Source organism: Oncorhynchus mykiss, chromosome 13, assembly GCF_057628025.1.
Source record: "Oncorhynchus mykiss isolate SJ-2025 chromosome 13, ASM5762802v1, whole genome shotgun sequence".
Taxonomy (NCBI): domain Eukaryota; kingdom Metazoa; phylum Chordata; class Actinopteri; order Salmoniformes; family Salmonidae; genus Oncorhynchus; species Oncorhynchus mykiss.
In genome coordinates this window covers 21,037,731-21,061,559 of record NC_143034.1, presented here as the reverse complement: position 1 = coordinate 21,061,559, position 23,829 = coordinate 21,037,731, and the positions used below count along the sequence as shown (strand labels likewise).

The window sequence follows — 23,829 nt, the reverse complement described above, 5'->3', positions numbered from 1 at the left end:
TCAAATGCCCGCGATTGACAGTTGTGTCATTAAAACGCGCCAATGGGTGTGAAAAACGTTTGATATGGGATTGTATATACTTTGGCTAAAATAGCAGCTAGCATTTTGGATGATATAAAACAATACATTCATAGCTAAAATGTTTTGTTCATTAAATGTAATAATACACAAGAAAAACACCCCCATTACGTATTTCAAGGCTATAGTTTAATATAAACATTTAACAATCTAAGAGACAATGAGTAAAGCAATTAAAATCTCAAATTACATTGCATGACATAAAAGTTAAAATCACAAACAATTTTATACAGTAACATTATTAAGTAGAGCATTTCAATGAAATTCAAAGACATTTTCCTTTTTTTAGTGTGCAATTAAATTGAACAATGATCTCTGGAAGCAAAGGAAGAAGTTAGCCACCATGGTTTAGAAGTTACTCCGTAGTTGGTAATCTAAATGAAAGAAAATAGAACAATAAAAATACTATAGGATAAATACTAGTTCTAATTTTAAAGAGTAAAAATACTTTTTTCCTTAAATTTCCTTAAATTTCTCTCCCTCTATGAATACATGATGGGTCTCTTTTATTGCTATTAATGAGTAAGCTATATCTAAAGAGCATGGCAGTCCTACCTCCACTTTGTGTGATGTATCTGACCCAGGGCAAGGCCTGGTAACCACTCTTCTCTATAATTTTCATGTACCGCACCTTGAGGCATAGAATGACAGAGGAGAGAGATCAGTGTAACTTGATATAATGGATCATTTGTTTTGCCTAACCAAATGAGGAACTTGTAGCCTATGCTAGTTTATGCTAAGTATGTTACCACTTTGGTTCCGCATAAGCTTGTTTTCAAAGGTCAATACAGTATACTCACAGGCGGGAGCACACACACAGCTCACCTGTATCCCTGACACTGTGAAGTATGGAATCTCAAAGTTGACAGTGATGGGAGGTTTGCCCTCCATCTCATCATTCTCCACACTGGGCAGGCCAAAGCTGGCCCGCATCAGAAACTCCTTACCGCCCTGGAGACAGACAGACAGACAGAGAGGGAGAAAAAGAAAGCGAGAGAGGGAGGCGGAGAGATACAGAGAGAAAAATTACAGAAAGAGTGAGATGGTTCATATAGGGCCCTGAGTTTTTCATTCTGATGATGTGTCCTGACCAGAAAAAGAGGCTGGAGTTTTTCCAGGTCAGGAGCCTTAATGTTCTAAATTCTAGGGTTCATTGTTGACCCATTTCCTGGCCGACGTGTTTTCATGGTCATCACTCTCTCACTGTTAAGTTGGTCAAGGTCCCGACATCAGGGTTATCTATCCTGCTTACAGAGCTTTTTGTTGCGAAGATGCGCGCGCTTCACTCGGACGGGACGTTTGCTTGTAAACAAAAAAATGGCTCTATATATTTGGCCTTGAGTTTCGTCGACAGGGAAGAACGGCTGGAGACAGAAGTGCTGCTTGGATGAAACACTTACAGGGAAGGACTTGATAGTCCACACAGCCAGGTTCTTCTCAGGGACGTATTTAGCGTGGCCTGTACTGGTCTTAAACTTGGGGGAGTCAGCGTCACTGGGGACAGGAACCCGCACCTCCACGTTGTTGGCTACTGACTGCTTCTTGAACTGACCTTTAGCCTATGGAATTAGAGAAAGGCAACTGTAGCATAGGACAATTAATAGATTCATACACTAAGTGTTCCTATAACACTACCTTAACCATGATCTCGACTCGACTGTGAGAGAACTTCTCGATGACAGACTCAATCCATATCAGAGGCTTCACCTGTAGGGATACAGAATGTAGTTAGTTCTACCGTCCACTGGAAAGCCATTATACTACTTTATCAGTGATGTAGTGGTAGGAAAATAGGTGGGTAAATGCTGATCGCCGTTCGCGGTGAGTCAAGTAATACTCCCATTACTTTCAATGCATTTTCCCCGAAAAATGTGGGTAAGTGCACACGCAAAATAAAAAATGGTGCATGAAGTGTTTACCCTCCACTACACCACTGGACTTGATACAGACAGGGCTTACAGCTCACTCAAGTATTGATTTCAGTACAGTAACAGTGCAATGGAAGGGTGAAACTGTATGAGGGAGGGATGAGGGTATTTTAGGGAGGTCATGTACATTTTCAGAGATACAATATGAATGTATTAAAGGTAACTCACGTGAGTGTTGATGCGGTAGGACATGAGTTCAGACTCTCCGTCAGGAGGGATGAAGGAGATGGTGCGGTCACTCTCGAAACGGGACAGACGAACACACTGGTGAAACTTAACGTCCTCCATCGTTACAGTCTTCCCTTTGTCTCCTGAACACACACACTCATTTTCATCAACATCTAAAATGCAATTGCATCTGAGAAGCAGTGACTGTGTGTGTGTGTGTGTGTGTGTGTTCACTGCTAGCCTGTGTGTGTATTGTACATACGGCCAGTGAGGGCGAACAGCGCTCGGTCATTGAGTCCCAGTCTCAGCTCAGGCATGCCAGACAGCATGGTCTTCAGCTTGACAGTGCCCACGATGTCACTGCTCATCACACTGCCATTGGCATTCACCTGAGGTCAACGCATGACACAGAGGTCAACCTCTGATGGAGACTTTTTATACAGTAGCTAGTTGATTTGTTGAGAGAATGCTCAGTCAATTAAAGATCAAATCCACACTAGGGGAAACAGCATCAGTGTTCACCCCAGGATCTTCGGTATTGTTTTTGTTTTGTTGAGGAGATACGGCAGAGAGGAGCACCCGGCAGCAGGGGAAAACAACTGCAGTAGGCCTATATATTCTGCTGTTTGCGCGTGCAGTGATGTCTGAGGGACAAAACTGTGTTGGTTCCCGTAACTTCTTTGTTGTTGTAATATCGCAAACAGGCGTGACAGTTCCACCAATTAAGGATTCCAGCTTTAATCAATTAAATTAATCAATTATTCAGAAAGCAAAGGTTATTGGTATTTTCAGTGATCAATATTTTCCTATGGAGATTAAAGCATTATATACACAAAACCAATTATGACAATTATTGATATTGCCGAAACACAAGAAAATTAATTGCCGAATTGCATGTATCAAACCCAACATCCTTATGGTAAACCACTCACCAGTAAGTTGATGGACTCGATGACATCGATGAAGACCTCATTCTTCTTGTACTTGATGCCCTCTGACCTCCAGGACACAGCGTTGGTGACAGTGGTGGGAACCTTAGTCTTAGCCACCTCCAGCTTGGTGCCCTCCTGCGTGATGTACCTGGAGAGACAGCCAGTATGGACATCAGTAGCTTGATCTCAGATCTGTTTTGTAAGACAATGAATTACAAGGACCAGGAATTGACAAGACAGCACATACAGATCTGGAATCAGGCTAAGTCAAGATAAAAGTCAATGTACCTGTAGTAGACATACAGTATGGAGATCAGTCTGATTGGACTTTCAGAAGTCCCAAAACTTGTCCTTACTTTATGGTGTTAGGTCTAGAACCAGTATCTGTCTATTAAAGCTGCATCTTTATAATAATAATAAATATGCCATTTAGCAGATGCTTTTATCCAAAGCGACTTTCAATCATGCGCGCATACATTTTATGTATGGGTGGTCCTGGGAATCGAACTCACTACTCTGGCGTTAGAAGCGCCATACTCAACCATACTCAGTCCATTCTCTCCATTTACCCAGTACACATGTATGACTAATTGACTATATTGTAACAGAGAACATGTGTATCAGTGTGTGTTGTGATTGGCAGGCTCCCCCACCGCCTTCCTCTGCAGATCCTTTATGGTCAGCTGAAGAATGGACTGAGGTCTGCCAAGGGGCAGAAGAAGTGCATCAAGGACCACAGCAAGACCTTCCTGAAGCGGAGAGCCTGACAACCAACTGCCATACCTGGCGCCCCACCTTCCGCCTGGGTGTCACACACCTCCAGGACACAATCCCAGAGAGGAGAATCGAAACGTCTTGCACAACGACACCACCAGTATAGCCCTCTGAGGTGGAGAATTCACCTGCCCCTCATGTGGCAAACCACGCGGGTCTCGAATTGGCCTGCACAGCCACATGCAGTGGCACTGACGCAACTCCCCACAATTGGGAGCAGCGTCATCATCGAAGGACAGCCATAAGCAAGTAAGTAAGTGAGCGGGTGTCACTCACTCCTGCAGGATCTTGCTGTCGGTGGTCTGGGGGAAGCCAAAGTCCATGAGCTCGTCCAGTAGCTCATAGACCACCACAAAGTTGTCCTGTATGCTCTCCTCCTCCAACTCTGTAAAGTACTCTGTGAACACCTGGAAACAACACAACATCGATTGGCAGCCTCAGTAATAATATGTGAATTATGATCATGTTATGTCAAATGGGTAGGGAGAAACCAGTAGACACATTATGCAGGTCTTTTGGTAGTGAGAAACACTTCTGACTCAGCCATTGGGGTGAAAATGACAGCAATGGAGTTGTTAAGACAGCACAGACAGACCTCTGACTCACCTCAACCACTTTATAGAGGAAGGCATAGACCAGAGAGGCGTTGGAGTTCTTGTTGGTAGTGGCCACCACTGTGAGAGCGTCAAGGTAGATAGAACACACAGGCCTATTCTAAGGTCCTAGTGTAATATGTTTAAGAAGTTTATTATCATCTTTACTCTAGGGAAAAATACATATTTGTCTTTGTGTAGGTTTGACTAGCATCTCATTAGTAAAGCTAACATGATTTATACAGGCTACAAAATGGTAATGATTAACTTTTAGCTGGCTAGCGACTAAAATCATTATAAGGATACAGTACAGGTTGGTGTGCTTGATCCACAGGAAATGAACGTTGCCGTGCGACATGATTGGACAGGTAAGCCCCTCCTCTTCCTGTGTCATGAGCAAAGGCAGGAAATGGTCAATCTCAGCCATGTCCACGTCGCCCTTGTAGTTCCGACATATGAGCACCTGCAGGGTAAGAGGGGAAATTAATAGGGAAAGAAAAACAATAACCTATATGGGTGAAAGGTCACCCTTAAGGCACCTGAGTTTTTCCTAAGCATGTGACGTGACTAAAAAAACTCATAGTCCTACTAGAGGTCAACGGGTGAGAGAGGTAATGAGGTAATGTAACATAGAGGTCAACGGGTGAGAGAGGTGATGAGGCAATGTAATGTAGAGCAGATATGGGAAGAGTAGAACTAGAGATCATTATTCCAGCAACCTTCTGGATGTGTCAGGCGAAGAGGTCTCATAAACGTTACACAATATTTCATGTTGAGTCCTGTACATGTTCCATCAATTCCATATCTAAGGAATGCTAAATGAAGGACGAACATAAGGGCTTGACAACTCTTTGCCTTGGCAAGAGATCAGATGGCTGAGATTGGGCTCCAGAGCTACACCTGTCATTCAATCAAGATGTTGCAGTGCCTACAAAGTCTAAGTGTACAGTAGTACCATGCTACAGGCTTATAACGGTGGTTATTGTGGCTTGTCAGTTGTTGTGTCAGCCTAGGCCAGGGGTTCGGCAACAGGCGGCCCAAAACCGTCCCAAGTGATATTGTTTTTTAGTAAAATCAACATATAATATATATTTTTTAGGATTTTAGTTTTTGTTTAAAAAAAAAGACTAAAATCAACAAGAATTCAGCTAAAATTGAGTTTACTTTAATGATCGTGTCTTAATGTAATCAAGGAATTCAAATATGTCTTTTTGGCTTTATTATTATAATTATGTTCTGGCCCCTCGAACATAATCGGCCCGGCTGCTGAATATGGTTGCCTTGGCCTACTAATTTGCATGTAGCCTAATACAACCTCTTGCTGTTGTGCCACCTGAAACCATGTCCTCTTTCCCCTCCCATGACTTCTAGGCCTATTGTAGAGGGGTGGAATCTTTTTATCAAATTACACCTCTAGCTGTGAGAGATTCAGGCTATACTGAATCTCTCACAGGATAAGAAACCTGAATAGAGCATTCTCTTCTGTTTATAACAGGAAGTAAGTACTGTGTTGCCTGCCCAACCACATGTGATTTATAATGTGTTAATCTTGGCACTATCCTTCTACAATGTACACAAGATGACAGGTGCCAGGCAACTTTGACTCACTTACTATATTCACTTTCATGTTTGGAAATGATATGTAATTTTTTTGTGGCAGCTTTTTTCATAACACCTGGTATAAGAATTTGTCAAGTCTAAAAAGGATGCAGCCACTGGCCTTATGACCTGTTTTTATCCGCTTGTGTCCGGAAGTGACTTGTGCAAGGCTTGAATGGAACTGTCACAGGCAACGAATTAATCTTTAACGACGTGGCTATCTATTAATGTTTAATGGCAAGAGCAAACGTTGAACAAACTCGATTTCAATCCCAAACAAAAGCGAGTTAAGGTCAAGTCAAGCTAAAACTGACATTGTTTATAGCGTTATCAATGGCAACAATCAAAATGAGAAGTGATCTTACCTTTCCTTTCAAGTCCAGAACGAAGACAGCGGAGGCAGACATTATCAGCACCAAATGGATCACTCCGCAAGTATTTCAAACACTACACGCTTGTCCGCTTAAATTTTAAGCGTTTCCTTTCGCCAGTAAAGTAGTCTAAATGGGTATAAATGTACTCATGGCTTCCACGGTTCCTTTTCTTGAAGGGACACGTCAGATCTGACGTCACGGGCCTCCAGGTAAAACATTAACAGCATCGCACTCACCTGTATGGAAAAAAAATTGGCCTGGACGCACTGCTCGATTATTTCGCGAGATGGTGCAATAGATCCAGAAATGCATGTTGGAACTTTTAGCGCAATATACTCACGACTTCCACAAGATGGCAGACGTACATTAGATAAGTAACGATTGCAAAAATCCACCGATCGATTCTGTACCATACAGCACAGGAGGCTGGTGGAACCTTAATTGGGGAGGACAGGCTCGAGGTAATGGTTGGAGTTGTATAAGTGGAATGGTATCAAATATATCAAACACATGGTTCAAGACATTATTATGAGCAGTCCTCCCCTCAGCAGCCTCCACTGCCATACAGTCTATAGACTCTATGGTCTGTAGGCCTGGCCTGCTGATAACAGTTTCATGTGATCTTGAATTTAAAATAAAAAATATATTTTCTGCTTCACATATCTAGAATTTACTTTAGATGGCTGGAGCTTTTCCCAATTAGATTTATTTTGACCTGGTGACCTTGACTTTTAACAGGCATTATGTCTGTCAAGATGTTTTGTAAGTTAATGCAGTGATATTTTTTGCTCTGACGTCACTTTTGGAATCTTGCAAAGAACTGGCTAACAACAAACTCACATGTTTCTCCTCAAAGTCAAACCCACCCAAAATGATCTGACACTTTATTATTTCATTACAAAACCCCAGGCCTTTCAGCGTTTACTGGTCTCTTTATCTGGACATCTTTACAAAGGCCTATAAGGATTAGTCTAGACCTGGGTTCAAATAGTATTCATCTTTATATATATATATATATATATGTGTGTGTATGTATATATATGTGTGTGTGTGTGTACTCTGAGTGTTTTATTGTGCCTGCATAAAGATGACAGATGGACAGAATTAGTTTGGACTTTTGGGACTATTCCATTGGATCCATTCACTGTGCCAGTCGAGCTCAATCAAGCCCAGCTAAAGTAATGGAATACTACTTGAACCCAGATCTGGATTTGTCATGTGCACTCCCTTTACAGCTTCTTAATCTGTTATAACCCTTACTTTACAAGGCAACTCGCCTCCTTCCCCACTGGGGCCTCAGTCCCTCTGTAGGCGGCTTGGTGCCCTACATCTCCCTTCCTCTCTCTTCCTCTCCTCTCTGTAGGAAAGCTGTGTGTGTGTGTGTGTGTGTGTATTTAGTCTATAGGAAGGCCATGGCCAACAACAGACTTCCATGTAGGAGTTGTGTATGTTATGGGAGGGTTGGGACATGTGTCAATCTCAGTCAGTGTATTGCTCATTTTGTCCAAAAGCTTTGTTTGCACCAGCTTGAAGTAGCCATATCCAACCCACAGATAGGAGAATTTGTAGACCTACTGGAGCTGTAAACTAGACAGCATCGCCTTGGTGAAACACACATGCTACATTCACAAAGGCTGTGGCCTGGCTATCAAATAATAAAGGGTCAGATGTGGGCCAATGGGTGACATGCAAACTAAGGAATGCTTTGTGTACCTTTCAGACACACACACTGTTTGTTTTAGTCAGTTAGTGCAGGTCTGCTGCCATCTTTTCCAGCCACCCTTAACTTGACCTGTTTTTGGACAAAATGTGTCTAAAAACAGGTGACGTTATGGGTGACGAGCAAAGATGACAGTTTATCCAAATCAAAGTTTAGCATCCTCCACCAATGTTTGATTTGAAACTTGAAAAAATCACCCCCACACTCCAAATCAAGCATGGCCTACAGGAAGAGAGTGAAAAATGTAAACATCAACATCAACCCCACGATTCTTAATCGGACCTCTTCTTCCTCCCCTGTTGTTGTGGCCTGGATGTGAAGCCAGAAGGAAAGGCCATCTCCGCTGCAGCTTTAGGATGTGTCTCAAATGGCACCCTATTCCATACAGTGTGCACTACTTGTCAAAAGTAGTGCACTATATAGGGAATAGGGTGCCATTTGAGATGCAGGCTTGACTGACTGCAGTAGCCTTCCCATATCCCCCATATGGGGTACTTGGAGGTCCAACAATAACATATGGAAACGCTTTGTAGGTCAGACAGACTCCAAACGAAACAAATGACTTGTAGGTCAGACAGACTCCAAACGAAACAAATGACTTGTAGGTCAGACAGACTCCAAGGAAACAAATGACTTGTAGTTCAGACAGACTTCAAATGACTTGTAGGTCAGACAGACTCCAAACGAAACAAATTACTTGTAGGTCAGACAGACTCCAAGGGAAACAAATGACTTGTAGTTCAGACAGACTCCAAGGGAAACAAATTACTTGTAGTTCAGACAGACTCCAAGGGAAACAAATGACTTGTAGGTCAGACAGACTCCAAGGGAAACAAATGACTTGTAGGTCAGACAGACTCCAAGGAACAAATGACTTGTAGTTCAGACAGACTCCAAACGAAACAAATTACTTGTAGGTCAGACAGACTCCAAGGGAAACAAATGACTTGTAGTTCAGACAGACTCCAAGGGAAACAAATGACTTGTAGTTCAGACAGACTCCAAGGGAAACAAATGACTTGTAGGTCAGACAGACTCCAAGGGAAACAAATTACTTGTAGGTCAGACAGACTTCAAGGGAAACAAATGACTTGTAGGTCAGACAGACTCCAAGGGAAACAAATGACTTGTAGTTCAGACAGACTCCAAGGGAAACAAATGACTTGTAGGTCAGACAGACTCCAAGGGAAACAAATGACTTGTAGGTCAGACAGACTCCAAGGGAAACAAATGACTTGTAGTTCAGACAGACTCCAAGGGAAACAAATGACTTGTAGGTCAGACAGACTTCAAAGGAAACAAATGACTTGTAGGTCAGACAGACTCCAAGGGAAACAAATGACTTGTAGGTCAGACAGACTCCAAGGGAAACAAATGACTTGTAGTTCAGACAGACTCCAAGGGAAACAAATGACTTGTAGTTCAGACAGACTCCAAGGGAAACAAATTACTTGTAGGTCAGACAGACTCCAAGGAACAAATGACTTGTAGGTCAGACAGACTTCAAAGGAAACAAATGACTTGTAGGTCAGACAGACTCCAAGGGAAACAAATGACTTGTAGGTCAGACAGACTTCAAAGGAAACAAATGACTTGTAGGTCAGATAGACTCCAAGGGAAACAAATGACTTTTCCTCTACCTCTCTAGTTTTTACTATACAGTAGGTCAACAAGTTAAACTGTTCAACAGTAGCTTCTTGCTACTATCTATCCCAGGGGTTCTTAAACTTTATCATCTCAAGACCCAAATGAGAAATTGACCGTGACCCAAATTGCCCTCCAACGACTGATTTTAAATCTGATTTTAAACCTAACCTTAACCACATTGGTAAACTTATGCCTAACCCTTACTTTAAATTAAGATTTTAAAAAGCAAAAACAAATCCATACATTTTTACGACTTTGCAGCTTGGCCATCTAGTGGATCGATATGACTGTACATTCTATTGTTCCTTCAGTGCACTGCTGAGTGCCGTAAAGAGGTAGACATACACAACAGACGACACATTGACGCAGCTGCTATTGTCATGACCTAGTTAAGAACACCTGTGCCGGTCAAATCATCTCCCCTTCACATGATGGGTCAAACCATCACAAGCTCAGTTCATTTAACCCTCAGACTTCACCATGGTATGTACAGGCCTGACCGGGGCATATGGAGAAATGTAATGGACCAGCTAAGTGGTGATGCTCTTGACCAGTCTTACTCTCACTCCTACCAATTTATCAACAGTGTAGAGCCACCACTGAACATATCGATGGTAGAACTACTAGTGACTAGTTGGCCTACGACTAGTTGGCCTACGACTATTTGTCCTACGACTAGTTGGCCTATGACTAGTTGGCCTACGACTAGTTGGCCTACGACTAGTTGGCCTACGACTAGTTGGCCTACGACTAGTTGGCCTACGACTAGTTGGCCTATGACTAGTTGGCCTACGACTAGTTGGCCTACGACTAGTTGGCCTATGACTAGTTGGCCTACATGTGTCTGGGTGTGTTTGAGTGCAGCAGTGTGTTTCACAGTGTATCCTCCCCTGCAGCCTGAGAGGAAGCATTGCTCTGGGTAGTGGCTGGTGTCTTTGGGTCTCTGAGACAGAGACTATTGTTATTGCTTATCACCAGACCAGTACAGCCAGTACCACTGTGTTCTGTTTGGTAAACTGGCTAGTGACCTGTTGTTCCTGTTCCTGAAGTGACTTCCTGTTCTCATGTCACAAGACACTCCCTCTCGTAGACTGTCACAGTGGTGTGATGTTCTGACCCCGCCCCTTTGTGACATCGCTGGCCAATGGGAGATGGCGGAATGGCAATATGTAAATAGTCAGGTGAGGTGACAATGCAGGAGATAGTGTCTATGAGCCTATCCCCTGGGGACAAACATTGTTTGTCACCTGTGTTTCAGGGTGTGTCTTAAAGCCATAGGGGTCTAGCACACTGTGGATCTAGACTCATTTGAATGGCTATAAAGGGCGATAGCTATGTGCATCTGTCAACAGTGATGCTGATGGAGTGTATGTGGATACAGACCCTGTATAATTTCCATTGCTCTGCACATTCACACGTTTTACCTGCAGGCATCACTTTACCCATAACACTATTATAGCTTAGCTTCCATACAACATACTGCATCTAACGAAGGGGAGTGAAGGTTAGGCTAAAAAAAACAACCCCAGAATTGCACCTCCAGCTTTGTATTGCAATTATATGTTGAATCCAAAGATTTATCAGAAGACTTTTGATCTACAGTAAAACTGTACTGAATGTCCCACTGGGGCCTCCTGGGGCCACCAGTACAAAAATGTATGCAATCACTTGTTATAACCCACTTTAAGTAAAGGTGTCTGCTAAATGGCATACATTATTATAAATGTTGGCAAACTGTTTGCCCATGCATAGGTACCGCACAAAAACCTGACAGAAATATCACGAGGATGACAAGGCGATCCTATGTAATTCTCTATCCATTGGATGTTCCTGGCTGTCTAGGTAGACTCCACGTGTAGACCACTCCTACTAAGGAATGTGGATGCTAGTTCCTGGCTGTCTGGATAGACTCCATGTGTAGACCACTCCTACTAAGGAATGTGGATGCTAGTTCCTGGCTGTCTAGGTAGACTCCACGTGTAGACCACTCCTACTAAGGAATGTGGATGCAAGTTCCTGTCAGATGTTATTCATTGATAGAGAACAGGGGCCTGTTGCACAAAACTAGGATAAGGGATTAAGCCAGGATATCTTGGTGATCCTGGCTCAATTGATCCGTAATCCGGTTGCACTAAAGATGGATAGGGGGCAGGAGGATATGTTATGGTATAAATTACCATGGAGATTTATTCTGTGGAGCTAGCCTGCTCCAGACCAGGCTAAATTCCAGGATCTATTTAATCTCATCCCTAATGTCAGTCAGCAGTCACCACAAATGGAAACCAATAGTTATTTCACTGCTCACTATACATTGTTATCACATATAACTAGACCCACTGTTATTTAAACGTTTGTGATCATTCATTTCAATGATTTTGGATAAAAATGATTTTTAGATGATGTTGCTATCATTAGATAATTTACAGTTTCCCATAGACTATAAGGCTATATATAAAATGCTAGAATATTAGGGCCACAGAGGGGAAAAAAACACAAGTCATAATATTGTAACCAGTTGTTTTAAAGGAGGACAGTTGTTAAAATGACAGATGTGGGGCATTTCGTGAAATTGTACTTCAGTATGGTTTCATAAACAAAGACATGCTGATGTGCCAGAATATTAAGTATCACATTGTCATAAGTATCAAAACTGTAAAAACAATATGTAGCTTTTCTGCAGAAAGAACCAGCCTCATAAATTTATGACTTTATCCTTTTTCTTCAGTGTGGCCCTAGTACTCTGTCATATAAACAAATACACATTCCATATGAATATAAAAACACAATGTGTAACATTATGTTCCTTTATTGAATAAGGACAAAACAAAGCAGGTAAACCATCAGCTCCTTTCAAAACTGAAGTCACAGTGACTCTACAAGATGGAAAGCACAGAATCTAAGCATATTATACAAAATGATACATATACAGACCTTTGAATGTGTATAACACACCCTGCATGTCTGCACACTAAAATAAATGCAGGACAAATCCATACACATCAACTGAACAGACAAATGAATGGATGCAGTAGCCTCCCTGCAGCCTTGTATTACACACAGTATACCGCACAAACATCATAAGAGGCCAAATTCGTCAAAAAACGAACCCAAAAAAAACCAAATTCCTCTGCCACCGCAGGACATATTTAACCAAAATTGAAAGCACACATACTAACTAAAATAATTCAACACATATTGGTCCCTCAGCAGCCGACCACTGTCGTCATCAGGGAAGATTGCCGGATTGTCCCAGTCCATGGCTGGTGGCACTCTGGGGGCCCTCTCCTTCCTCAGGCAGGCCACATTGTGGAGGACAGCACAAGCCACAGTAATATCACATGCCCTAACAGGGCTGACCCTTAATTTGTGAAGGCAGTGAAAGCGTGCCTTCAGGAGGCCAAAGGTCATTTCAACTCTGGCCCTGGTCCTGGCATGGGCATGGTTGTAGGCCTGCTGTGCTTCCTGGGGGTCTGTGAAAGGTGTCAGGAGAAAAGGCTGGCAGCCATACCCCCTGTCTCCCAGCAACACACCAGAGAATTCACCTGTCAACACAAAATCTCATCATTACTACCTCATAAACACAGTGATATTCTTGACACAGCCATGATGGTTATAAATAGGGGTTGTGTGGCTTACCTTGTGATAGGCACTGATAGATTTCAGAGGCCCGAAAGATTCTGGAGTCATGGACTGAGCCAGGCCATTTTGCCACAACATTGCTGATCACACAGTCAGCATTGCAGACCATCTGAAATCATAAGATGAGGAATATTACACCAATCAATGCACATCACTGGCAATGCAGAGTGTTCGTCAATGGACAATATCAAAAAGTTATGTTCACCTGAACATTAATGCTGTGAAAGGATTTCCTATTCACAAAATCGGCCTCATGGGCACCTGAGGGGGCTTTTATCCTTATGTGTGTGCAGTCCACTGCACCAATGACATTGGGGAAACCTGTCACACAAAGTAATGAGTATCCTACTATGTGTTAACAGTTGTCCTGTAATTTGTAGATCCTCTTACCTGCAATCCTATAGAACTCCTCTTTGATGTCACAGAGTCTTCTGTGGCCAGGGAAGGAGATGAAGACATCTGCTAATGCTTTGATAGCCAGACACACACTCCTTATTGTGCGGCAAATTGTGGCCTTGTTCAGCTGTTCTGCATCCCCCACTGAGTACAGGAAGGCTCCACTAGCAAAAAAGCGCAAGGCCACACAAACCATTTGCTCCACACTCAGTGCATGGCTCCGTGCAGTGCGGTGCTTAATCCTGGGACCCAGTAGTCTGCATAGATACCTGATGCCATCTGCAGAAAACCTGTATCTTTCATATAGATGGTCATCAGGGAAGGCCAGTGGGTCCAACCGGTCCCTGAAGACCCTTTCTCACCTGAAGGCTCTCCTCAGCACAAGTGCTTCTTCATCCACCACATCTCGCACGAATGGGCATGCCATTGTCAGAGCAGAAAGGAACACACAATTTTGGGCCTTCATATAGGCTAGTGGCCACACCTGGTGCTGGGGGGGCTGGGCAAAAGAGGGCGATGCCTTATAACGATGACTTGGTTGTACTGATTGCTGGGAAAATAAAAAAAACCTTAGAAAGATGCCACCGTCCTGTGTGCTCACAATAAGAGCTCATATGTCATGGCTCACTTGACTTTACGAGAATATACCTAATTTTTATTTTGAGCTGTGTCATCTTCTTGGAGCTGGGGGAGGAAAGAAAAATAATGATTAATACATTTGTGTTACAGTTAGCATATCAAATTTATTTTATATAGCCCTTCGTACATCAGCTGATATCTCAAAGTGCTGTACAGAAACCCAGCCTAAAACCCCAAACAGCAAGCAATGCAGGTGAAGAAGCACGGTGGCTAGGAAAAACTCCCTAGAAAGGCCAAAACCTAGGAAGAAACCTAGAGAGGAACCAGGCTATGTGGGGTGGCCAGTCCTCTTCTGGCTGTGCCGGGTGGAGATTATAACAAAACATGGTCAAGATGTTCAAATGTTCATAAATGACCAGCATGGTCGAATAATAATAAGGCAGAATAGTTGAAACTGGAGCAGCAGCACAGTCAGGTGGACTGGGGACAGCAAGGAGTCATCATGTCAGGTAGTCCTGGGGCATGGTCCTAGGGCTCAGGTCCTCCGAGAGAGAGAAAGAAAGAGAGAATTAGAGAGAGCATATGTGGGATGGCCAGTCCTCTTCTGGCTGTGCCGGGTGGAGATTATAACAGAACATGGCCAAGATGTTCAAATGTTCATAAATGATCAGCATGGTCGAATAATAATAAGGCAGAACAGTTGAAACTGGAGCAGCAGCACAGCCAGGTGGACTGGGGACAGCAAGGAGTCATCATGTCAGGTAGTCCTGGGGCATGGTCCTAGGGCTCAGGTCCTCCGAGAGAGAGAAAGAGAGAAGGAGAGAATTAGAGAACGCACACTTAGATTCACACAGGACACCGAATAGGACAGGAGAAGTACTCCAGATATAACAAACTGACCCTAGCCCCCCGACACATAAACTACTGCAGCATAAATACTGGAGGCTGAGACAGGAGGGGTCAGGAGACACTGTGGCCCACTCCGAGGACACCCCCGGACAGGGCCAAACAGGAAGGATATAACCCCACCCACTTTGCCAAAGCACAGCCCCCACACCACTAGAGGGATATCTTCAACCACCAACTTACCATCCTGAGACAAGGCTGAGTATAGCCCACAAAGACCTCCGCCACGGCACAACTTAAGGGGGGGGGGGGGAGCGCCAACCCAGACAGGATGACCACATCAGTGACTCAACCCACTCAGGTGACGCACCTCCTCCAGGGACGGCATGAGAGAGCCCCAGTAAAGCCAGTGACTCAGCCCCTGTAATAGGGTTAGAGGCAGAGAATCCCAGTGGAAAGAGGGGAACCGGCCAGGCAGAGACAGCAAGGGTGGTTCGTACAGTGTACATTGAAGGCATATCTCACCTCCCTCTCAAGTTTTTTTATTTCAAGGTCCAGTTTCCTAATTGTCCTCTTTTTTATTTCGAACTCCAGTGCAAGATTTTCCATCTTTTTCTTCTTGTACTGAATGTCTATGTCTGCCAGTTCTATTTGGCACCGGAGGTGGTTGCCATACAACTTTCTGATAGCTTGTGAGCTCTGTGAACACAATACAATTAGCGCAGCTGGAATTTGGCAGGATGTGGTGTCCTTTTATTAATACGCACTATGTTGCCAGGCTGGTTTTCCCACTGTATAGCATCTGGGTCCTGTAAAAGAAATTAGATTTTTTGATTTTGATGAGGACTCCTCACCATTGTAGAGTAAATAGTACTTTCACAGTCTTAACATGATACCTCATGCCTTCTGGAATCCAGAGAGATGGTCTCCTCCTCATCATCGTCTCCATCATGTGCTGTTGCTGCTGCACTGGGGCCTTCACCCTATCACATTTAATCGGATTCATATTGAAGCTAGTAGACAAGACATGCCAGGCCTACAGTATGCCTTTGATGGAGTACTCACTGGATCAGCATCGTCTGGTGCTTGTGCTGGTGGCTCTAACAGGAACACAGTGCTGCCAGACACTGCAAGGCAATAGGTAAACCAAAGTCAGACAGTCCAAATTGATTCAATATGAATGTGGTTGTATCCCATGTAGAGATGGAAGGACATACCTTGAATGAAGCGGGTGGCATCTTGGGAGGAACCTATGCTCGTCTCTTTCCCCCCAGGGATCCCCTCTAAGACGGGCCTGCCTTTATTTAGCTCCAAGGCCATGTCCTCTGCTGGGGTAAGGTCAGCCTTTGGTGACCCACCACCCGTGCCTTGTCTGTGGGTATTCTTTTTCACTGCTAAAACAGTACAGACAATGTGTGAGCAGGCACCTTCTGGGTACAATATATGCTTGTGCTTTGTTAAATATTAGTCAGGGACCATACCATTCTGCAGAATGTTCTTGTATTTGATTTTGACCTGCTGCCATGTCCGTTTTGGCCCGTTCATGTTTAATCTACACACACACACACACACACACACACACACACACACACACACACTTAATGGAGTCACACTGCAAAAAATTACTTGGTATTTTTGTCTTGTTTTCAGTAAAAATATCAAAAATTTTATCATAGCTTTATACAGTGTGATGGAGTTACTTTACACAATTTCACTCATATCTGCAGTGCATTTCAATAAAAAAAATTAACCGTTTCATAATTACAGTACAACTGCATTTTTGGAGATGTGAATTAAATATTTGAATTGTAATTGTGATGTTTCAGCGGAGCGGTGAGTGTGTAATTGTGCACTACTTACGCATTCAGGCGGTCTGCAATACTTTGCCACGCTTTTTCTCTTTGCTTTATCACTGTGGCGGTGTTGCCTTTCTTCTTAATTATATCTTTTACCTCCTCGTATGCCTCCATGAGGATTTGTGCTTCCGACGGGGAAAAGTACGCGGCTCTAGTTGCCATGGTAAATCAGTTAATCTGTGATCTGTGGCGGGGTCTATTTGAGTGAGCCGTGAGCGCGCACCTATCCAGGATTGGTTTCACCTGGCTTAATGAATCCGTGTCTGCTCATCCTGGCTTGGTCTTTGTGCAACCAATTAAGCCTGGACGCACATGTTTTGGCTTCATTGAGCTCAGCTGAGTCATTTATCCCGGATGTCTTAATTCTACTTTTGTGCAACAGGCCCCAGGTCTGTCCTTGAGGAGTGGATAACGACATCACAGCTCATAGACGAATCTATTCATTCACTTCCTGCATAGCTCACCTATATATAATTTATATAAGTAAGCTAGATACCATTCAAATCAAATGTAAACTTTGTAAACAACAGGTGTAGACTAACAGTGAAATGTGTACTTACGAGCCCTTCCCAAAAATGCAGAGAGAAAAATAATAGACAAATAATAACACAAGGAATAAATACACAATGACTGGGTACCAGTACACAGGGTACCAGTACAGAGTCGATGTCTAGGGGTACAAAGTAATTTAGGTAGATAGAGTGCCTTCAAAAAGTATTCACAGCCCTTGACTTTTTCCACATTTTGTTGTGTTACAACCTGAATTTAAAATGGATTAAATAGAGATGTTTTTGGTCACTGGCCTATACACAAAACCCCATAATGTAAATGTGGAATTGTTTTTTTTCTTTCAAAATTTTGACAAATTAATCAAAAATGAAAAGCTCCTATTGGTAGATGGGTAAAAAAAAATCAGACATTTAATATCCCTTTGAGCATGGTGAAGTTATTAATTACACTTTGGATGGTGTATCAATACACCCAGTCACTACAAATATACAGGCGTCCTTCCTAACTCAGTTGCCGGAGAGGAAGGAAACTGCTCAGAGATTTCACCATGAGGCCAATGTTGACTAAGACAGTTACAGAGTTTAATGGCTGTGATAGGGGAAAACTGAGGAAGGATCAACAACATTGTAGTTACTCCACAACACTAACCTAAATGACAGAGTGAAAAGAAGGGAGCTTGTACATAATAAAAATATGCCAAAACATGCATCCTGTTTGCAACAAGGCACTAAAGTAATACTGCTAAAAAATGTGGCATAGAAATGTTATTTTTGTCCTGAATACAAAGTGTTATGTTTGGGGCAAATCCAATACAACACATTACTGATTACCACTCTCCATATTTTCAAGCATAGTGGTGGCTGCATCAGGTTATAGGTATGCTTGTAATTGTTAAGGACTGGGAAGATCTTCAGGATAAAAAGAAACTGAATGGAGCTAATCAAAGGCAAAATCCTAGAGGGAAGCCTGGTTCAGTCTGCCTTCCACAAGACACTGGGAAATGAATTCACCTTTCAGCAGAACGATAACCTAAAACACATGGCCAAATCTACACTGGAGTTTTTTAACAAGAAGACAGTGAAAGTGGCCGAGTTACAGTTTTGACTTAAATCTGCTTGAAAATCTATGGCAAGTCCTGAAAATGGTTGTCTAGACATGATCCCCTACATATTTAAGAATGTTGAAAATAATAATGGGCAAATATTGCACAATTCAGGTGTGCAAAGCGCTTATAGACTTACCAAAGAAGACTCACAGCTGTAATAGATGTCAAATGTGTTTCTAACATGTATTGGTGAGCTGAACACTTAAGCAACGACTATATTTTGTTATTTAATTTATATTAAGCATTTTTCTTTCACTTTGACATTACAGCAGTGGAGGCTGCTGAGGGGAGGATGACTCATAATAATGGCTGGAATGGAGCGATGAAATTAATTTGAATCCCATTTTGTAACACAATAAAGTGTGAAGAAGTCCAAGGGGTCTGAATACTTTTGCAAGGCACTGTATATCGTAAAATGTGATATAATAGCATACCTTGATGACTTCAAATGGATCATACTGACGTACATGTGTCATATCTTTTGACTATAGTGAGAGAAAAGAGAGGAAACATTGCAACATTGCTATCAGTCAGGGTTAGTACTAGGACGTACCATGCAGACAAGATTGTGTTAGGGAGTGAGAGAGAGTATTGGGTCAAATGAAACGAATCTCCATAATTTTGCCTGCCGTAATGGGATCCAAGCCCTTGGCTTTGTCTACAGTATATAGAAGCATTCTCTCTTGTGTCTAGGAAGGAGATAAGGGGCTGTATGTACAATGTATCAGATGTCTCAGAGCAGGAGTGCTGTGAATGAATAAGATGGACGGGGGACCAGTGGCAGTATTCACAAAGAGTCTCGGAGCAGGAGAGCTGATCAAGGATGAGTTTAGCCTTGTAGAGATTTAGTAGGATTAAATTGACAAGAGGGGACCTGATCCTAGAACACCACTCCTACTCTGAGACGCTTGACACATTCGGCCCCAGGTTGGGGGTTGATTGATCGACGCTGGTGTCTGTATGAAGGACAGGCCTTGGTCTATTTGAAGGACTGGTATAACTGGACTCTTTTAAGTATCGCCTAGCTATGACCAGCCCCTAAAGTGAACATTCTTGTCAATTACTCTTAATGGTGTGCCTTTTTGCTTGTCAATGACACTGTCACTGAGGAGTGTGCAGTAGCGGTTTGTGGGCAAAATAACTGGGGAAGCCAGAACAAAAGCCATATTACACCCTATGTGTTTTGATAATTGCGTTGTTTGCTCTATAACCTGTTAGTTCATATGCCTTGACACCGTGATATATATATATATATATATATATATATATATATATATATATATATATATATATATATATATATATATATAGATAGATAGATAGATAGATAGATAGATAGATATATACAGGCCTAAAGCCAATAAGAAGACACAGTGGCAGAATAAATTCAACCACACCTTTGTTTCACCACAAAACCGAAGAGCAACCTCTGTCCTGTGAAGTCCACAAAACATATTGCCTGTAACAAACAGTTACATCACCTACAGCAGTGGTTCCCAAACGTATTATAGTCCCGTACCCCTTCAAACATTCAACCTTCAGCTGTACCCCCTCTAGCACCAGGGTCAGCGCACTCTCAAATATTGTTTTTTCGCCATCATTGTAAGCCTGCCACACACACACTATACAATACATTTATTAAACATGAGAATGAGGGTTAGATTCTGTCACAACCCGGCTCGTGGGAAGTGACAAAGAGCTCTTATAGGAGCAGGGCACAAATAATAATATAATAATAATCAATCATTTTGCTCTTTTATTAAGCCATCTTACATATAAAACCTTATTTGTACATCAAAAATTGTGAATAACTCACCACAGGTTAATGAGAAGGGTGTGTTAGAAAGGATGAACATAACTCTGCAATGTTGGTTTGTATTGGAGAGAGTCTCAGTCTTAAATCATTTTCCACACACAGTCTGTGCCTGTATTTAGTTTTCATGCTAGTGAGGGCCGAGAATCCACTCTCACATAGGTGTGTGGTTGCAAAGGCCATCAGTGTCTTAACAGCGCGATTTGTCAAGGCAGGACACTCTGAGCGCAGCCCTACCCAGAAATCTAGCAGTTTCTGATTAAATAAAATGTTTCGATGAGGCTGTCTTGTTCAGATATCGGTAAGTGGACTGGAGGCAGGGCATGAAAGGGATAACCAATCCAGTTGTTTGTGTCGTCCGTTTCGGGAAAGTACCTGCGTAATTGCTCACCCAGCTCACTCAGGTGCTTCGCTATATCACATTTGACATTGTCCGTAAGCTTGAGTTCATTTGCACACAAAAAAAAATCATACAATGATGGAAAGACCTGTGTGTTGTCCTTGTTAATGCAGAAAGAGAAGAGCTCCTTGATAGCCAGCAGACTTTTGTATGTTGTAAAAGCGTTACATTGTTGCTGCCCATATCATTGCATAATGCAGAAAATACACGAGAGTTCAGGGGCCTTGCTTTAACAAAGTTAACCATTTTCACTGTAGTGTCCAAGCTATCCAAGCTATCGTCTTTCATGCTATCAGGCATTCCCTTGGCAGCAAGAGCCTCTCGGTGGATGCTGCAGTGTACCCAAGTGGGGTCGAGAGCAACTGCTTGCACACACTTTACCACTTCCCTATGTCTCCCTGTCATGGCTTTTGCCCCATCAGTTCAGATACCAACACATCTTGACCACCAACATTCATTTGACGTCACAAAGCTGTGCAGTACTTTAAACATATTCTCTCCTGTTGTCCTGGTTTCCAGTGGTTTGCAGAAAGAGGATGTCTTCCTTATTTGACCCCCCATAAACCTAACGGACATATACCAGAAACTGTGCCAGGCCCGCCAGGTCTGTTGACTCATCCAGCTGTAACGCATAGAATTCACTGGCTTGTATGCAAAGCAGTAATTGTTTCAAAACATCTCTTGCCATGTCACTGATGCATCGTGAAACAGTGTTGTTGGATGAAGACATTGTCTGTATAGTTTTTTTGGCCTTTTCCCCCAGCATTCCCCCAGTCATAAATAGTATGGGGCTTGCCTGTCCTAGCCACTCGGTAGCTCACCATATAAAACGCTTCTAGCCCCTTCTTATTAATGGTATCTGTTGCTTTTATACATGTCTTACTACTTGAAAGTCATCTTTATTCTCACTCAAAAAACTCCCGTGGCTTATTTTTCAAATTGTCATGTTTCATTTCTAAATGTCTGAGCAAGAGTGAAGGTTTCTTGCAAGAGAGAAACGGTTAATGTGATTGGATATTAATTATTTGACTAGGCTACCTGTATTTGACATTGTGTTGTTATTTCGCTGAACACTAGATGGTTTAATTGTATTTTTGGCAGTGAAACGAGGCTACTCAGGCAAGAAAAAACCTCACCCAAATGTATAGCCCCGTTGGAAAATATAAATGTACTGTTTGAAAATATGAAGACTTTTTTTATTTTATTTAAATTTTCAAGCAAGTTCATGTTTCCGGCATTTTCGGAACTATTGATTTAGAACCACGAAGAGTTTAGAACCACGACGAGTGCTGCCTCCACTATTCCAGCACCATTTCAACTTCAACATTTCAACATCATCTAACCACCTATGCTTAATCTAATACAGTGACAACTAAAATATACCAAAAACATTTAGTCCAATCAATGTAAACTACAGTAAATGTGTGTGTGTGTGTGTGTGTTTTGACTCACCCTACTTGTAGACAAATGCCAATGCCATCCTCCTTTCTTTCATTTTTCCTAAATGGTCTGTGACTCTGTCATACAGTACCATATATTTTGTTGTCCTAGCCTACCTGGCTAAAATGCTCACTATCCTGACTTCCTTTCATGGGCAATGATGCGCCAGGCCAGCTGGTTAACATTAACCTACTAGCTACATGCTGAACTTCCATCCTCTCAGGCCAGGGACACAATGTATGAATTTATGGTGAGATCAGAATCGCAATTATAATAATTTGCCAGTACAGAGAATTAAGTATCCCTATCTCCATCCATGGCTAATTTAGGAAACAGACTATTCTAGCTAGCTACAATTCAAGTTGTTTCTGTCAATGACGTATGCTCTCGATGAATTTGATAGGAGTAATGCCAAATCCAAACTGGCTTCCCTTGACACTTGTTTGGGGGTCAAGGGAGGCCAAATGCTCACTGGCTTCCCTTGCATTCAACGCTACGGGCGGCAATAATGTTATACCCTTTTGGACCAAACAGCATGAGATAGATGGCCTACACATACAGAGACAGAGGGGCGCTGTTTCGCCCACTCAGATGCTTTCTCCGGGATACATTCAGCCAGAATTGAAGGAAAATTATGAAACCCAGAGAGAAGAAAGATTAATTATTTGAAAATAAATAAATAATCTGTACATTTTTGGGGAAGCCTGGCTCCCCTGGGTATCCATGAATACACGCCACTGGTGGTGTGATCTTTGTTTGTCCAATCCCTGCTCCCTCTCTGGTTTAGTTTCCACGCAAACGTCTCCAGCTGTTAAAGCAATCTTGAACCAAAGACTGTAATGTTGCAGAGTTCTCTTCTGATTTCAGTAGAGGGCTATAAGTGTAGATTCTCTTCCCACAACTTCCCACAACTCACTATGGTGGTTGATTCCACATCTTAATCCCTCTGTTCCGGAACTCTCTCTCTGTTCCATTATGCAAGTAGAGTGCTGATTGAGTCTCTGGTGTATAGAGGGAAGAGTGGGAGGATAGAGGGAAGACCCATCATTATGGATGAATTATGGATGATGTTAAATGATGACAGGATGTTGTCTGTAGTTTGTTTGGGTGTGTCTGTATTTGAGACCATCTGCACTACAGACAGTTCTACAGTTAGACTCTAGAACTCACCCATGTGTGTAATTCCATGTTCCGGGGGAAATGTATGGGTAGTCTCACAGCCAGATCAATCCAACTTTTTTGTTGTCTGATCTCCACAACTTTGTATCACATTATGCATTTTATTATCTGAAGTACACACTTAGATTTGTAGGTCTACTGGCAATTCCTCACAAACCCCGAGTTAAAAGAAACACCTTTATACACAGAGTGTATACACCCTGGAATACACCCTTACCTATCACATTTTCCATTGCAAAGACAAGTGATGACT

General features: G+C 42.5%; 2 protein-coding genes across 3 annotated transcripts; both read right to left on the bottom strand.

Moving 5' to 3' along the window:
- Positions 1-185: 185 nt before the first annotated feature.
- Positions 186-6,671, bottom strand: LOC110485639 (AP-1 complex subunit mu-2). Its single transcript, XM_090195646.1, has 12 exons — positions 6,438-6,671; positions 4,780-4,936; positions 4,487-4,554; positions 4,157-4,287; positions 3,107-3,254; positions 2,437-2,563; positions 2,175-2,317; positions 1,714-1,785; positions 1,479-1,637; positions 904-1,029; positions 634-709; positions 186-452 (listed from the first exon to the last, which is right to left on the bottom strand). The coding sequence occupies exons 1-12, from the start codon at positions 6,477-6,479 to the stop codon at positions 427-429; spliced, it is 1,275 nt and encodes a 424-aa protein (XP_090051772.1). The 5' UTR covers positions 6,480-6,671; the 3' UTR covers positions 186-426.
- Positions 6,672-13,657: 6,986 nt separating this feature from the next.
- Positions 13,658-17,520, bottom strand: LOC149978764 (uncharacterized). Of its 2 annotated transcripts, XR_016485731.1 has the most exons (7): positions 16,755-17,520; positions 16,491-16,667; positions 16,339-16,400; positions 16,170-16,256; positions 15,799-16,082; positions 14,497-14,532; positions 13,658-14,398 (listed from the first exon to the last, which is right to left on the bottom strand). XR_016485731.1 is itself a non-coding variant. In XM_090195645.1 (6 exons), exons 1-4 carry the CDS (start codon positions 16,591-16,593, stop codon positions 15,990-15,992), a joined length of 345 nt encoding a protein of 114 aa, XP_090051771.1. In that variant the 5' UTR covers positions 16,594-16,688; the 3' UTR covers positions 13,658-14,398; positions 14,497-14,532; positions 15,799-15,989. The 2 variants fall into 2 exon arrangements, 1 of the variants encoding a protein (XP_090051771.1); XM_090195645.1 differs by lacking the exon at positions 16,755-17,520 and having other exon boundaries at positions 16,491-16,688.
- Positions 17,521-23,829: the final 6,309 nt, after the last annotated feature.

Excerpts from the sequence above, each read along its gene's own strand:
- LOC149978764 (XM_090195645.1), bottom strand. The coding sequence starts at position 16,593 with ATGGCCTTGGAGCTAAATAAAGGCAGGCCCGTCTTAGAGGGGATCCCT. Across the intron at positions 16,401-16,490 it reads TGCCACCCGCTTCATTCAAG|TGTCTGGCAGCACTGTGTTC; the intron begins GTATGTCCTTCC and ends ATTGCCTTGCAG. Across the intron at positions 16,083-16,169 it reads TGGATTCCAGAAGGCATGAG|GACCCAGATGCTATACAGTG; the intron begins GTATCATGTTAA and ends TTTCTTTTACAG.
- LOC110485639 (XM_090195646.1), bottom strand. The coding sequence starts at position 6,479 with ATGTCTGCCTCCGCTGTCTTCGTTCTGGACTTGAAAGGAAAG. Across the intron at positions 3,255-4,156 it reads GACAGCAAGATCCTGCAGGA|GTACATCACGCAGGAGGGCA; the intron begins GTGAGTGACACC and ends CTGTCTCTCCAG. Across the intron at positions 710-903 it reads TCACAGTGTCAGGGATACAG|GTGCGGTACATGAAAATTAT; the intron begins GTGAGCTGTGTG and ends CTATGCCTCAAG.